At 40.9% G+C, this 12,040-nt stretch overlaps 1 protein-coding gene across 5 annotated transcripts in view; it reads left to right on the forward strand.

The window, feature by feature from the left end:
• enpp2 (ectonucleotide pyrophosphatase/phosphodiesterase 2) overlaps positions 1–12,040 on the forward strand; it is a 133,285-nt gene that overhangs the window by 96,951 nt on the left and 24,294 nt on the right. For all 5 annotated transcript variants that reach the window (XM_030394891.1, XM_030394888.1, XM_030394892.1 and 2 more), the window contains exons 16-18: positions 5,029–5,104; positions 5,309–5,396; positions 5,478–5,647. In XM_030394891.1, coding sequence (XP_030250751.1) covers positions 5,029–5,104; positions 5,309–5,396; positions 5,478–5,647 — 334 coding nt within the window. The remainder of the gene's footprint in view (positions 1–5,028; positions 5,105–5,308; positions 5,397–5,477; positions 5,648–12,040) is intronic.

Below are 12,040 nucleotides of genomic sequence, written 5' to 3' on the forward strand. Positions count from 1 at the left end.
AAAGAAATTATTTGTCCTCTCAGGTAGGCCTTTAGGGCTTCCCAAAGGATAGAGGGTGACGGAGCAGTTTCAGAGTTAGTCTCTAAAAATAATTTAATATGGGAGGTGATCAATTTATCAAATTCTGGATTGTGTAGTAGCGTGGGGTTAACTCTACACCTATAAAATTTCTCAATGTTGTCTTTAGGAAGCATTACCATAGAAATGGGGGCGTGGTCTGACATTACCCGGGGTAGATATTCGCAGCTGCTAACCCTGTGCACCATTGTCATAGATATAATGAAATAGTCTATTCGAGTAAAGGAGTTATGCACTGGCGAAAAGAATGAGTACTCCTTTGTTTTTGGGTGTGTGTATCTCCATATGTCACAAAGCCCCAGGTCCTTCATATAGGAGTTAACTACTTTTCTCGATCTGCATTTCATTGGATTTTTATCAGAAGAGCGATCCAGTTTAGTGTTTAGGGTCAAGTTAAGATCGCCGGCCATAATTATATCCCCCTCTATTTCAGATAGTTTTAAGAATAGAGTTTGGAAGAAGTTCAAATCATCATGATTTGGAGCGTAAATGTTAACCAGGGTAATAGCCTCCGATAGCACCTTACCCTTTACCACTATAAATCTTCCACCTGGGTCACGTTCTACTTTTTCTGGTATGAAGTAGGGCTGCACAAAAAATCGTTAAAAAATCGCCATCTCGATTCACACATACACGTGATCTCATTTCTACGCACAGCGATTCTGAAGCATTTTATATCTCGAGCTGAATCACAAACAAATGCTCCTATTTTCCTCCCGGATTATTTTTTAAGCGCCCCCAAACGCAGCACTGCCGCTGCCTCTGCCCTCAACCTGTGGTAAAGCGTCTTTACAACACGTGATTCAGTGGAGGAAGCCCGCCTGCAGTTGAGTGTTTGGAAGGAGTGAATGAGAAGCCGTTTTTAGACGGGGCAGCAAGCCGCCAATCTGCCCGTCCTTTTGGCGGCTAGGTCCACGGTTTTAGACAGGAGGCGGCAAGTTGGGGGTCTGTTTTGGTCCGCCGATTTGCCGCCTCGGAGGGTAAACTTATTTTCGCCTCACCTGCTAGATGAGCAACTGGACAGCCGCTGAAATCCTGGAGATGTTAGCGTCTCTCTAGCTGTATGGTTGTGTTAGCTTGTTGTTGTAGCGACAAGCTAGGAAGGGTCGCTACTTTCAAATTAAAAGCCCCCCGCTAAGAACCCAGTTCTAAACTCCAATGGGGTGCAATGTAAAGCTCTTATTTTGAAGACAAATTCGTCATCAACTGTTCACAGCCCAACTTCGAGCTTCACGTCACGTCACATGTTTACGCCTTCCTCTGAGGTGGCTTTTGGAAAAGGAGGAGTATTATGCCTCCGTTTTAGAAAGCCGATCACAGCAGCTATCACAAATCACCTACCAAAGATACGGCCCCTGTACAACATGAGGTATTAAAGGATGCCCAAATTTTTTTTTTTACTTTTGTAAAAATCATTTCTCATCCAATGATAGAACTTGGTACAAAACAAAAAAAACATTGCTTTGCATTCTACAATGTTTTTTTTGTTTTGTTCAAGTTCATTAGTGCAATAAACATTTTGTGAAAAGAAATCGTGCCAGAGAATCGTGATCTCAATTCTAAGCAAAAAATCGTGATTCACATTTTTTCCAGAATTGTGCAGCCCTAGTATGAAAGGAAAATGTTTGTTTATAAGAATGCAAACTCCTCTGGAGCTAGAGGTAAAGGAGCTGAAGAATATCTGGCCACCCCATATCTTGCCTAATTTTTCATGTTCTTTTATATTTGAATGAGTCTCCTGCAGGAAACACATCTGTCCTGTTTCTCTTTAAATAAGTTGGAATTTGTTTCCTCTTTACTGGGTTATGTATGCCATTAATATTCCATGATAATGATCGCCAAGTAGTCATTAGAAGTGGTATTGAATGTATTTAGATCCTAAATATTTCCCTGGCATGAATGTTGGTGTGAGGGCATCCCAAGTTGGTAGGTAATTTTCTAGTGTTGGATTTAAGTTTAGCTGTGCTGCACCAAAATGAAGTTCTCATCACAAAAATAAGGAAAGAGAAAATTAATGAAAATAAACGTGAGAATGTATATAAAGAAAACACTTTACCCACTCCCCGCTCCCCCTTCCCTCCCCCATCAACCCCCTTCCCTGAACAGTGGGAGTTGAAAATCACCCAAAAGAACACATGCGCGAGTTTGTACTCCTCCTTAGTACACATAAAGCGCATTGATAGGTGGTAACGTAGCGGTCTCCGTATTATGTACTGAATGAATATTCACAACGTAAAGGTTAAATAGGGACATGTTGCAACTAGGAGACATCTAGTATCAGAGGTCCTTAATTCCTGACTAATAAACCATACAAAGTCGATATAAGCCTGACCAATAAATTCAACCAAACAGCCTCAAATCAGAGATTCACAACATCACATAGGCTAGTGAGTATTATAGCAATAAATTCAAATAAGATCGTAGCGTTTTTATCAAATTAGGCATTATTAATTCAAGGGTTGTGAAAAGACAATTTACAGTAGCCTATATAAATGAACCGGGACCATAATGACTTCTGATTCTGAATCTGAGGCCCAGGGTGTTCATGTGTATTATCACACTGTGTCATACAAGATCATTTTGGAGACTGGCTTGTTGAATAACTAACCTAAAAAGTGATGCAAACATACAATCAGTACCAAAAGTTAACTCCCAGCACTCCATGCCAACTACCGGTATTTATACTACACCTTGTTAGACAAAAACGTGCTATTTAAATGAAAGAAATAAAAGAAGAACATCGAAGTGGCATAAGAAAGAAAGAAAAATGGCACTTGGTATTATTATCATGTCCATTGTTTATCCTCTAGAAAAGAAAAAGAGACAAAACTGTTAATCATCCCATATCTCCTACACTGGGTGGCCAGTAATCCAGAAATAACTGGGCTGTGTCCATCATCACTCCGGATAAACAGTCTCACCAGCAAAAAGTCCGGAGACCTTAAAAGTTTATTCACAACGAGGGTGCAGGCTTTGCTGTAATTCACTTACTCCAATATAGGCGCCAGGGTCAGGGGCGGGCGCCAAGAGAGCCCGCATGTTACTCAGCCCATGCAGAGTGTTAACTGATGTTGAATAAATGGGGAACAGGTAGTCTCCAGGCGTTTTGGGTTTTTTTTTTTGGTTCAGTGCGCAGTGGACAGGTTTTCGGCGACTTTACGGGCTTCACCTGGGTCTGTGTAGGTTAGATCCTTACCGGCATGTTTCAGGAGCAGGCAAGCAGGATAAACCAGCCGATACTCCACTCTTTTCTCCCGCAAGATTTCCTTTGTCTCGTCGAATCTTCGCCGTTTCTGCTGAAGCTCAAACGAATAATCCGGGTAGAGTCGGATGATGTTGTTTTCGCGTCGCAGCGTGCCCAGCTGTCGCGCCGCCGTCAAGGCCCGCTCCTCAGGGGCGGTTCTGGGGGGGGCCAACAGGGGCCAGTGCCCCTGTAACTCTGAGTCTGGACCCCCCTGTGGCCCCCCTGACAGGGAGTCTGCATCAATAATACAATGACAGATTTCTTGCAATGATTTTGTTCTGAAGGGAAAGGCAGAAATAAAGTGTCTCAGCAGTTTACTACCCAATCAAAATTGTTGAAATTGTAAACACTGCTTTGTCTGAATGAGGGATTTATCCTTTTTTCCGGGTTGTATGTGCCCCCTTACAAAAAAGCCGGCCCCAACCTGGCCCCCCTATTAAAACTGGTCTAGAACCGCCACTGCCGCTCCTTATCCTGGTACCGGAGGAACTGCATTATTAACGCCCGCGGTGGTTGACCCGGCTTCGGCCTCGGCGCGAGTGATCTATGGGCGCGCTGCAGCTCCACTCCGTTTGGAAAGTTGTCAGCTCCCAGGATGTTTTGCAGTAGTTTCTCCACATATTTTATGGGGGAACCTCCTTCGCATCCTTCTGGTAGTCCTGTCAAGCGGAGGTTGCATCTCCTGGAGCGGTTTTCCATGTCGTCCATCTTCGCCCTCAAATCCTGCACAGTTTGTTCCGTCTGGGCGAGGCGCCTGGACAGGTTATCCACGTCGCTGTCGAGCCTGTTGAGACCACCTTCCATGTCTTCTTGTTTCTTCTCAATGAGTGTTGTTTTATGTTGCAAAGTTTTTAGAGTCAAGTTTAAATCCTCAATCCTGCTGGTTATCGCTTTGTTGCCCTCGTTGATAGCAGCCATTATTTCGGCTGAGCTGTATTCCCGTTCCGTACCTTCTCCCTGCTCAGACATGGCGGGTAGCGTGGCTTTAGCTTGTTTGCTAGCTGTTGTAGTAGCTGCGCCCGATTGTCTTCTACCTGTCATCTTCCTCGTTTTAGACATGTATGAGGATGAAAATCCGTCCCTGTTGGCAAGCGGTTCGCGCTTTTATTTTAGACTGTCAGTACATATGAATCGTTGCTTTAATCAATAAATGCGGAGCTCGCGTCGACATGTCTGTCCTCTAGCTTGCCATCACGTGAGCCCCCTTTTACTTTCTATTTTGACATTCCTCACTGTCTCTTAAAGATTGGGGAGAGCAGTTTTGTTGCACTCTTATACGGTTGCTGGTGTTGAAATTGGCAACACTCAAGCCGTCCCCCCAAATTACAGCCTTGCTGTATTACAGCCTTACTGAACATGTTACCGTTTTACTGGTGGGATGATCCAGAGTAAAGTATTGTCAAATAGCTGACATGTTGCTACCTCTATCTGACTCCTCTACCACATAATTTAGAAACGAGACTCTGCTACTTGTCAGTTAGGTTCATTAGCTCTACTTAACGTTACACATTAGCGATCAACTTCTTTTTCGCAGCAACAGTAATTGCCAGGGGTAGCACAGTGCAACTTCCTGTTGATGTCCAAACATAATCATCATAAAAATAATTGGCAGATTAATTGAGAATGAAAATAATTGCAAGTAGCAGCCCCAAATCACAATATTCATCAAGTAAATTCTGACATTTGACTCATATTGTTCATTACAGGAAAGTTCCTGAAGGGAAGAGGCACTGTGGCTTCTCTGGTGACCATGGGTATGACAATAAGATTAACAGCATGCAGGTACAGTACTCTCAATAATCTATAGCTGACTGTCGTTTAATACCCAGTGCAGCAGCACATTAAAGTAATACTACAAGTAATGTTCTAGTGGCCATAATAGTATTGTACTTAGCATTGGGAGTATTGAAAAATTGTGAGTAGTACGATGCAGACTGTTGTTTACTGTGACAAATCAAATGATATGCTATCAACTTTCATTTTCAGACAATTTTCTTGGGGTATGGACCAACATTTAAATTCAGGACTAAAGTCCCAGCCTTTGAAAACATTGAGCTTTACAATGTCATGTGTGGTAAGGCATATTTTTGTGTCCAAAGTGGGTTTTTAACCAATATGTGTGTTGACTGGTTGACTGATTTTTATTTATTCTCAGATCTTCTCGGTCTGAAACCAGTTCCCAATAACGGAACCCATGGCAGTCTGAACCACCTGCTCAGAGCCCCTCCATACAGACCCACCATTCCGGAGGAGGTCTCCAGACCAGCAGCCTCTGGGCTGGTTCCTGCAGTAACAGATGACCTGGGCTGCAGCTGTGATGACAAGGTCAGCCGTGATCAATCAGTGAATGGTCTGGGATCAATGCTGTTGTTTAGGAGATTGGCTTGTCTATCACTTGGAATAGTAGTAACTGCCAACAGTTAAACCAAAGTCATCCTGGTCTTTATCACCTGCCCTGGTGCTCCATGCTAACACTTTACTATGAATAAGTGATAGTATGTAAATCCGTTGCTGTGTTTTTTCTAGGTACAATGTAATTACAGCTGAAGTTGATAATACTTCCTTGATTTAACAGTAAAAACCCTCAGGCCACCTAATTAAAAGCCAGTTTCAGTTGCTGAAATCTCTGTCCCCTTAGTGAGGACAATGTTTTTGTCTAAACAAGGTGTAGTATAAGTACCGGTAGTTGGCATGGAGTGCTGGAGTTAACTTTTGGTACTGATTGTATGTTTGCATCACTTTTTAGGTTAGTTATTCAACAAGCCAGTCTCCAAAAATGATCTTGTATGACACAGTGTGATAATACACATGAACAACCCTGGTCTCAGAATTCAGAATCAGAATTCCTTTATGGTCCCGCAAACAGGGAAATGTCTTTGCCACAGCAGCCAATGGACAGTAATATTACAAAAAAACAATAATTATAGTAATAAATAAACAATATAATCAAAAGGTAAGAAATAGAATAGACTTGTATACACATACAAATATAATATTGTACAATATGAACATGTAATTATAACAGTGGTGGCAGTGTGTTGTTATTTACAAATAATGAATATGGATATTAAAAAATTGTCCAGATAGTGCAAACCAAAAAGGAGAAATTAGTTATGTATAGAGTTGTATTGTACAGTGAGGTCTACTGGGAGCAGTGCTGGTTATAAAGTCTGACAGCAGCAGGAGGGAATAATGTAATAATGCATTTTTACTGTCATAAGCTGTGGTTGCCCTCAGTATTAAGCTCACAATGTATATGAATGATAAACAACTGTTCACATAAACATTGGTACAACTGCTATTCATCATGTTCTCAAAAGGTTTCCTGTATATAATGACATCCAGGGTTGCATCTTATGTTAAAGCTCCCTCTTCTGTAATCACAGTCAAAAGATTTATATGACACTGAACTGATTCCCTTGGGGCAAATAAGGCCCTTAAAGTCCAACAGAGTGTAACTAACCTGGCTCTGTAGCTGGCAAGAGGCCAACACGTAACTGTGTTTGCTGTATCAACAGCAGTTTATTGTTTATTATTATTATCATTGTTAATTTAATAGAGAAAATGCACAGTATATTCATTACACCAAATATAAATCAGCAAATTTCTGTCAAAGTTACTGTCAGTGCAGAAGAGAGTTTTGGTAAATGATTCTATTTTTTAAAAAGAAAATGTAACTAAGAACTAAAAAATGTGGCCAGGCCTGTCTACAGCTGATCCAGCAGGTGATGCCAGAGCTGATCCTGACTGCCTGTGAGGTGGATGAAAATCTCTACCTGCCTCTCACAAGTGCTAAAGCACTTACTTCCAATTTGAGCGGAGATAGTCTTGACTGGTTCTCTCGTCTTACAGGGATACCATCACAACTATTGTAAAGAATTTGTACAAAGAATCTTTAAAATGCCAACCAAACCGTTTTTGGACCCTTTGAGTTGTCAGTGCAGATCTCCTCATGATATATTTTTATGCATATATTTGTTTTGACTATGTAGCAGCCAGTATATTCACATTCAGTGCTACTTTACTTCAGACCTCTTAGTCATAGAGCGAAAAGATCTACACAAACAGAAAATATATGACTTGACCCCAGGACGCTGTCAACTGGCAGCTTCCTATTTGTTATCAGAAACAGTTTCCATTTATGGATCAAATTAATGTTTTCAAATGCTGAAAATAAATCTGTAGAGCAGAACGTGTCTGTAGCAGCTATGTCAGGGTCAGAAAAGCCATCATTGTCCATCAAACCTCCCAAACATTGTGGCTGAAGTGACTGAAGGGCTTTTGAATACAGATGTTATCATTTTTGTATTCTTTTTGTTTGTTTGTTTGTTTGTTTGTTTTTACAGTACAATTGAAGGTCCAGTGTGTGGTATTTAAGGTGTTTTGTTACCTTAGAATGAGCTGTTCATACCTACAGAGAGAGCAGGTCCTCTTCCATGGAGCTGCCACGATTCACAGCTATGCGTTGCAGTGTTTCCTCTCTGATTTTTTTCAGCAGTGGGGGCAGGCTCTCCGGGGAGCCGTGGCGGCGTAAACAAATGACACTTGACTGCAGATTTGACTTTTATGCCCAGCATAATCCCCCTTTTTATTGAATGGCTGGCATGGAAAATGGCTTTTTAAAGGCTGAATGTAAAAATAAAAAATAATAACAAAAATACAACAATAAAATAAAAATAAATAAATAAAACAATAAATAATAATTTCTTGATGGGGCTGTAGAATCAGTGGCAAAGATTGCACCCAGGCTCAGAACAATGAATTTTTCTGGGTTTTGAGAAATATTTGAACAAGCTCATCTGAAAATGCAGTCAGCAGTTACATCATGGCGTGTATATATTCGCTTAATGCTATCAATTAGTTTACTCACGTTAGCGACACTGAGTTGAGTTGGCACCGGGCCCAATTAATTAAGCTACCGATATGTTACGTAACCTTAGCTGGCCATCAATATTTTGCGAATGTCTATTGAACTTATAAAATCTATTATAAGTTTTCTTAAGATAATAAGTCTACCTTTTCTCCGGTGAGTCATTGCCCTATTTACAAGACTAGTGCATTACCCGTAGGAAGCATGCATTCCTATAGAAAAGTGGGAGGTTAAGTAGCTTTTTCATGGATGGCCAAATGAGGCTGTGTTTGAAGGTGGGACGTCAGGGATATAATTGGCTGTTTTTGACTACTTTTGATTATACCATTATATTTCACCTTAAAAACTATTTACCTTGCCTTACTTGGTGTAATTATTTTTAGCACAACCTCACATGTGTCAGGGTTCGTACGGGTGCTTGAAATCCGTGAAAGTGCTTGAATTTCAATGTTGTATTTTCAAGGCCTAAAAAGTGCTTGGATTTTAGTTTAAGTGCTTGACATTATAACTCTATGTCTTTCACAAAATTGCGATGGACTGGATAGTTTGCTTATTACAAGGAGAAATAAAATGGGTAAGAAAACCTTATGTGGAGATGTTTCCTCCTGGGCTCCGCTGAGCCTCTCTGCTCCTCTCTGCGACCTGCCAGTCTGTGTGTAGCCCCGCCCCTCTTAGAAGAGCGACAGTAGGAGATGACAAAATGCTGGGAGGCTGCTGTGTTAACGAGCATTGGCTTGAAAATTATAAGTACAAACTATGGTTATGACGAGGACCGAATCAAAGAGTGGCGTCATGCAAAGTCTGCAAAAGAGATGTGCAGGTGTGTGCAGTGGGAGAGTCTGCGCTCTAAAGTCACATGACATGTAAGTGTAGACTTTTTGAGTAACTTAGGCCAACGCTGCACGTTAACACTTTGTTTATGCTAACCGCTAACGTTAGCTAAACCATAACAAGCTAAGGAATAATTAGCGGACCATTAATCACGTTACGTGACCTCGTTAAGTTAGCGCCTGACTGTCTGTGTATGCAGTCTGTGGCTTGTGTGTGTGTATCGTCACACATGCAGCCTGGTAGCAATAGAAGGATGGCTGAGGAGAAGGTGGAATTTGATGCAATTTGGACTGATGACACGTTCAATATTAATAACTTTGATGAATAAGCGAACAGCGCTCTATGCTGCACAGAGCATCTCTCCTGCTGCTGACAGGCTGTCAACAGAGGAGTCACTCACACTGGTTAACACCAGAGCTAACACCAGAGCTAAAGTGCCAGAGTCAGAAACTGACTGTTCAGTTTGCCTCTGTGACGTCACACCAGGCACTGACGTCAGTCAGAGCTTGAAGTGTGAAAAGGGAATGTTCACTGTCTCCACTTTTCATTACTTACTTCTAATAAAGTAAATTAGATGGCAAGCCAAGACTTCTTACAGATAGGTGACACATTTTCACAGTGTTGGGCAAGTTGCTCCAAACATGTAATGCATTATTTATTACTTGTTACTGTCATTTCAGTAACTTTATTACATTGTGATATTACTGTATTCTAATTGTAAGGCATTACACTACTATTGCATTACTTTTAAGTTACTTTCACAACATATACAACCACTAACACTGAAAACAACAGTTTTTGAAAGGGCTGGCCATACTGAACATGAATTGCAGTGTTAAAATTGAAACATTTGGGGTGCAGTACCTGTTTCATGAGAATATTTACATTGAAAAATCAGTATGTGTCATAACTTTTTGTATGTCAACACCTTGATCGTTATTAACGTAAGGGAAAGCATTTTCTAAAAGCTTATGTCCTCTAGATGTGATGTCCCACCATCCTCTATATATCAGGGACAGTACATATTCTTAGAATGCATCTACATTGTATTGACATTTTTTGAAACACACACGTTGATTTCCAGTGTAGCCTAAATCTGTTCATGGGGCAGAAAGTGGTCGTACATCTCAAAATGGTCGATAACACTCAAATTCAGTTTGGGCAGACCTTTCAAAAACAGGGGGGAGCCTACATTGTAAGGCCCTTTAGCTAATGTTTATTGTGTTTAACAGAAGTTTTTGTATGTTTTATCTGGATACAAACTGATGTAACACAGACTGACATTATGTCGCTATATTTATATTACAGTCAGTAGCCCAACAGCACTAACCTGTTGAGGCAATAATAGCTTACCTTGTCATTGCTCGCCTGGACGGGGATCTTGCTCACAATTTTTATAAAAGACGGAGAATCCACTGTTGAAAGTGGCAGCATGTCTTTGACAACATACTCTGCCACCAGTCTCCTCGCTTCTTGAGCTTTAAGCATCGCAGTACAGGAGAATGTTTTTTTCTCCGCTCTCATGCTCAGTTTGCTTTCTTTTGGTCACTAGCTTAATGTTAGTGTGACACCGCTCTAGATGTTTCGTTAAAGGACTTGTGCTATTTTGCGAGGTAGAGGGATCTTTTGGTTTTGCACACAAAATGCACTTAACTATAATGTTCTTCACATCCTTCCAGTCATCTTCTCCTCGATCAAAAGTTCTCATTATATGCATTATAACACGCGTTACTGAGATTTGTACTGAGTAAAATATTACCTTTTTTTGTTTTTGTAATGCCTTACATTACTGTGTTACAGCAACAGCTGTAATGCATTACAGTAATTGCATTACTTTTGTAACGCGTTACTCCCAACACTGCATTCTGAAACATAAAAATCTATGTCAAAAAAGAAAATTACAGGGTGCTCTCAGTCTCTCATTGTCTCGGTGCGAGTGTGTCTGAAGAACGCCAAGTGGCTTCCCTTTTTTTGGATAAAACTTTGTGTTCTCCTTTAATTTCTAAACTTCTTGCTATTATGAAACATGATTTTAGATGTTCGCAGCATAATACAATGTACAAAAATGAGTGTATATATTCCTGTAGATATGTATTTTACCCCAGCAATAAGGTGCTGGAAAAATTTGAAAATGACCCTTAAAAGTGCTTGAAAAGTGCTTGAATTTGACCTTGAAAAATGTGTATGAACCCTGATGTGTGACTGTACAGTTATTTTTTCATTTTAAGGTACTATATTAACACTATGGACCTAAAATCACAAAATAACATAAAATCAGAGTAGAAAAAGTTTGTTTTTTTACTGTGAAAACCACAAATATGTTTAATGAACCAATTGCATTAGTTATAATGCAAATATAAATTGTTGTTTACTAAATTGGTGCATAAGTTTTTGAAATTTACAAAGTTATGTGTAACTATTTACATTTAAATGCAGGCAATGCCTCAGGCTCCTCAGCTCATTCCTGCCTGTTCCACATTCAGCCGTCTCCTCCTTGGTTTGCCTCACAACATGACTCCACTACACACTGAACACACCACACCAAATATTACGTAACACACTAACTACACACTCCAAACACGCTATATGTCACAAATCTCTCAACTCTCAAAACTCGCTATATCTGTCGCGTCTCCAACACATCACTGCTGCCGTCAATCATCCGCCGATGTCCCTCCCACATCTTCCTGTTCCTCAACAACCAAACTTGCTGCTTGGACACTTTCGTGACAAAAGCACATTTTTACTGTTTCTTCTTGCACCAGACATAAAGCAAACGTAACGGCAATGTTCGCGAAAAAGCGTGGCGGACATTATTTACCCTAGGTCCGGTTTTGGACGTGCCGATGCTTCCGGTCAGTCGCCTCGGGAGGTGGGCCGTGTGGGTCGGTTAGCGGCTAGCAGCTAGCTACACACGAACATCCACAGATTCAGATCCCACTTTGTTGACCGCGCGTCTCCGGATCTGCTCAGACCCGAACAGACTCGGTCTGGACTTGTTTAATCTCATTACAATC

The sequence above is a fragment of the Sparus aurata genome, chromosome 17 (assembly GCF_900880675.1).
Source record: "Sparus aurata chromosome 17, fSpaAur1.1, whole genome shotgun sequence".
Taxonomy (NCBI): Eukaryota; Metazoa; Chordata; class Actinopteri; order Spariformes; family Sparidae; genus Sparus; species Sparus aurata.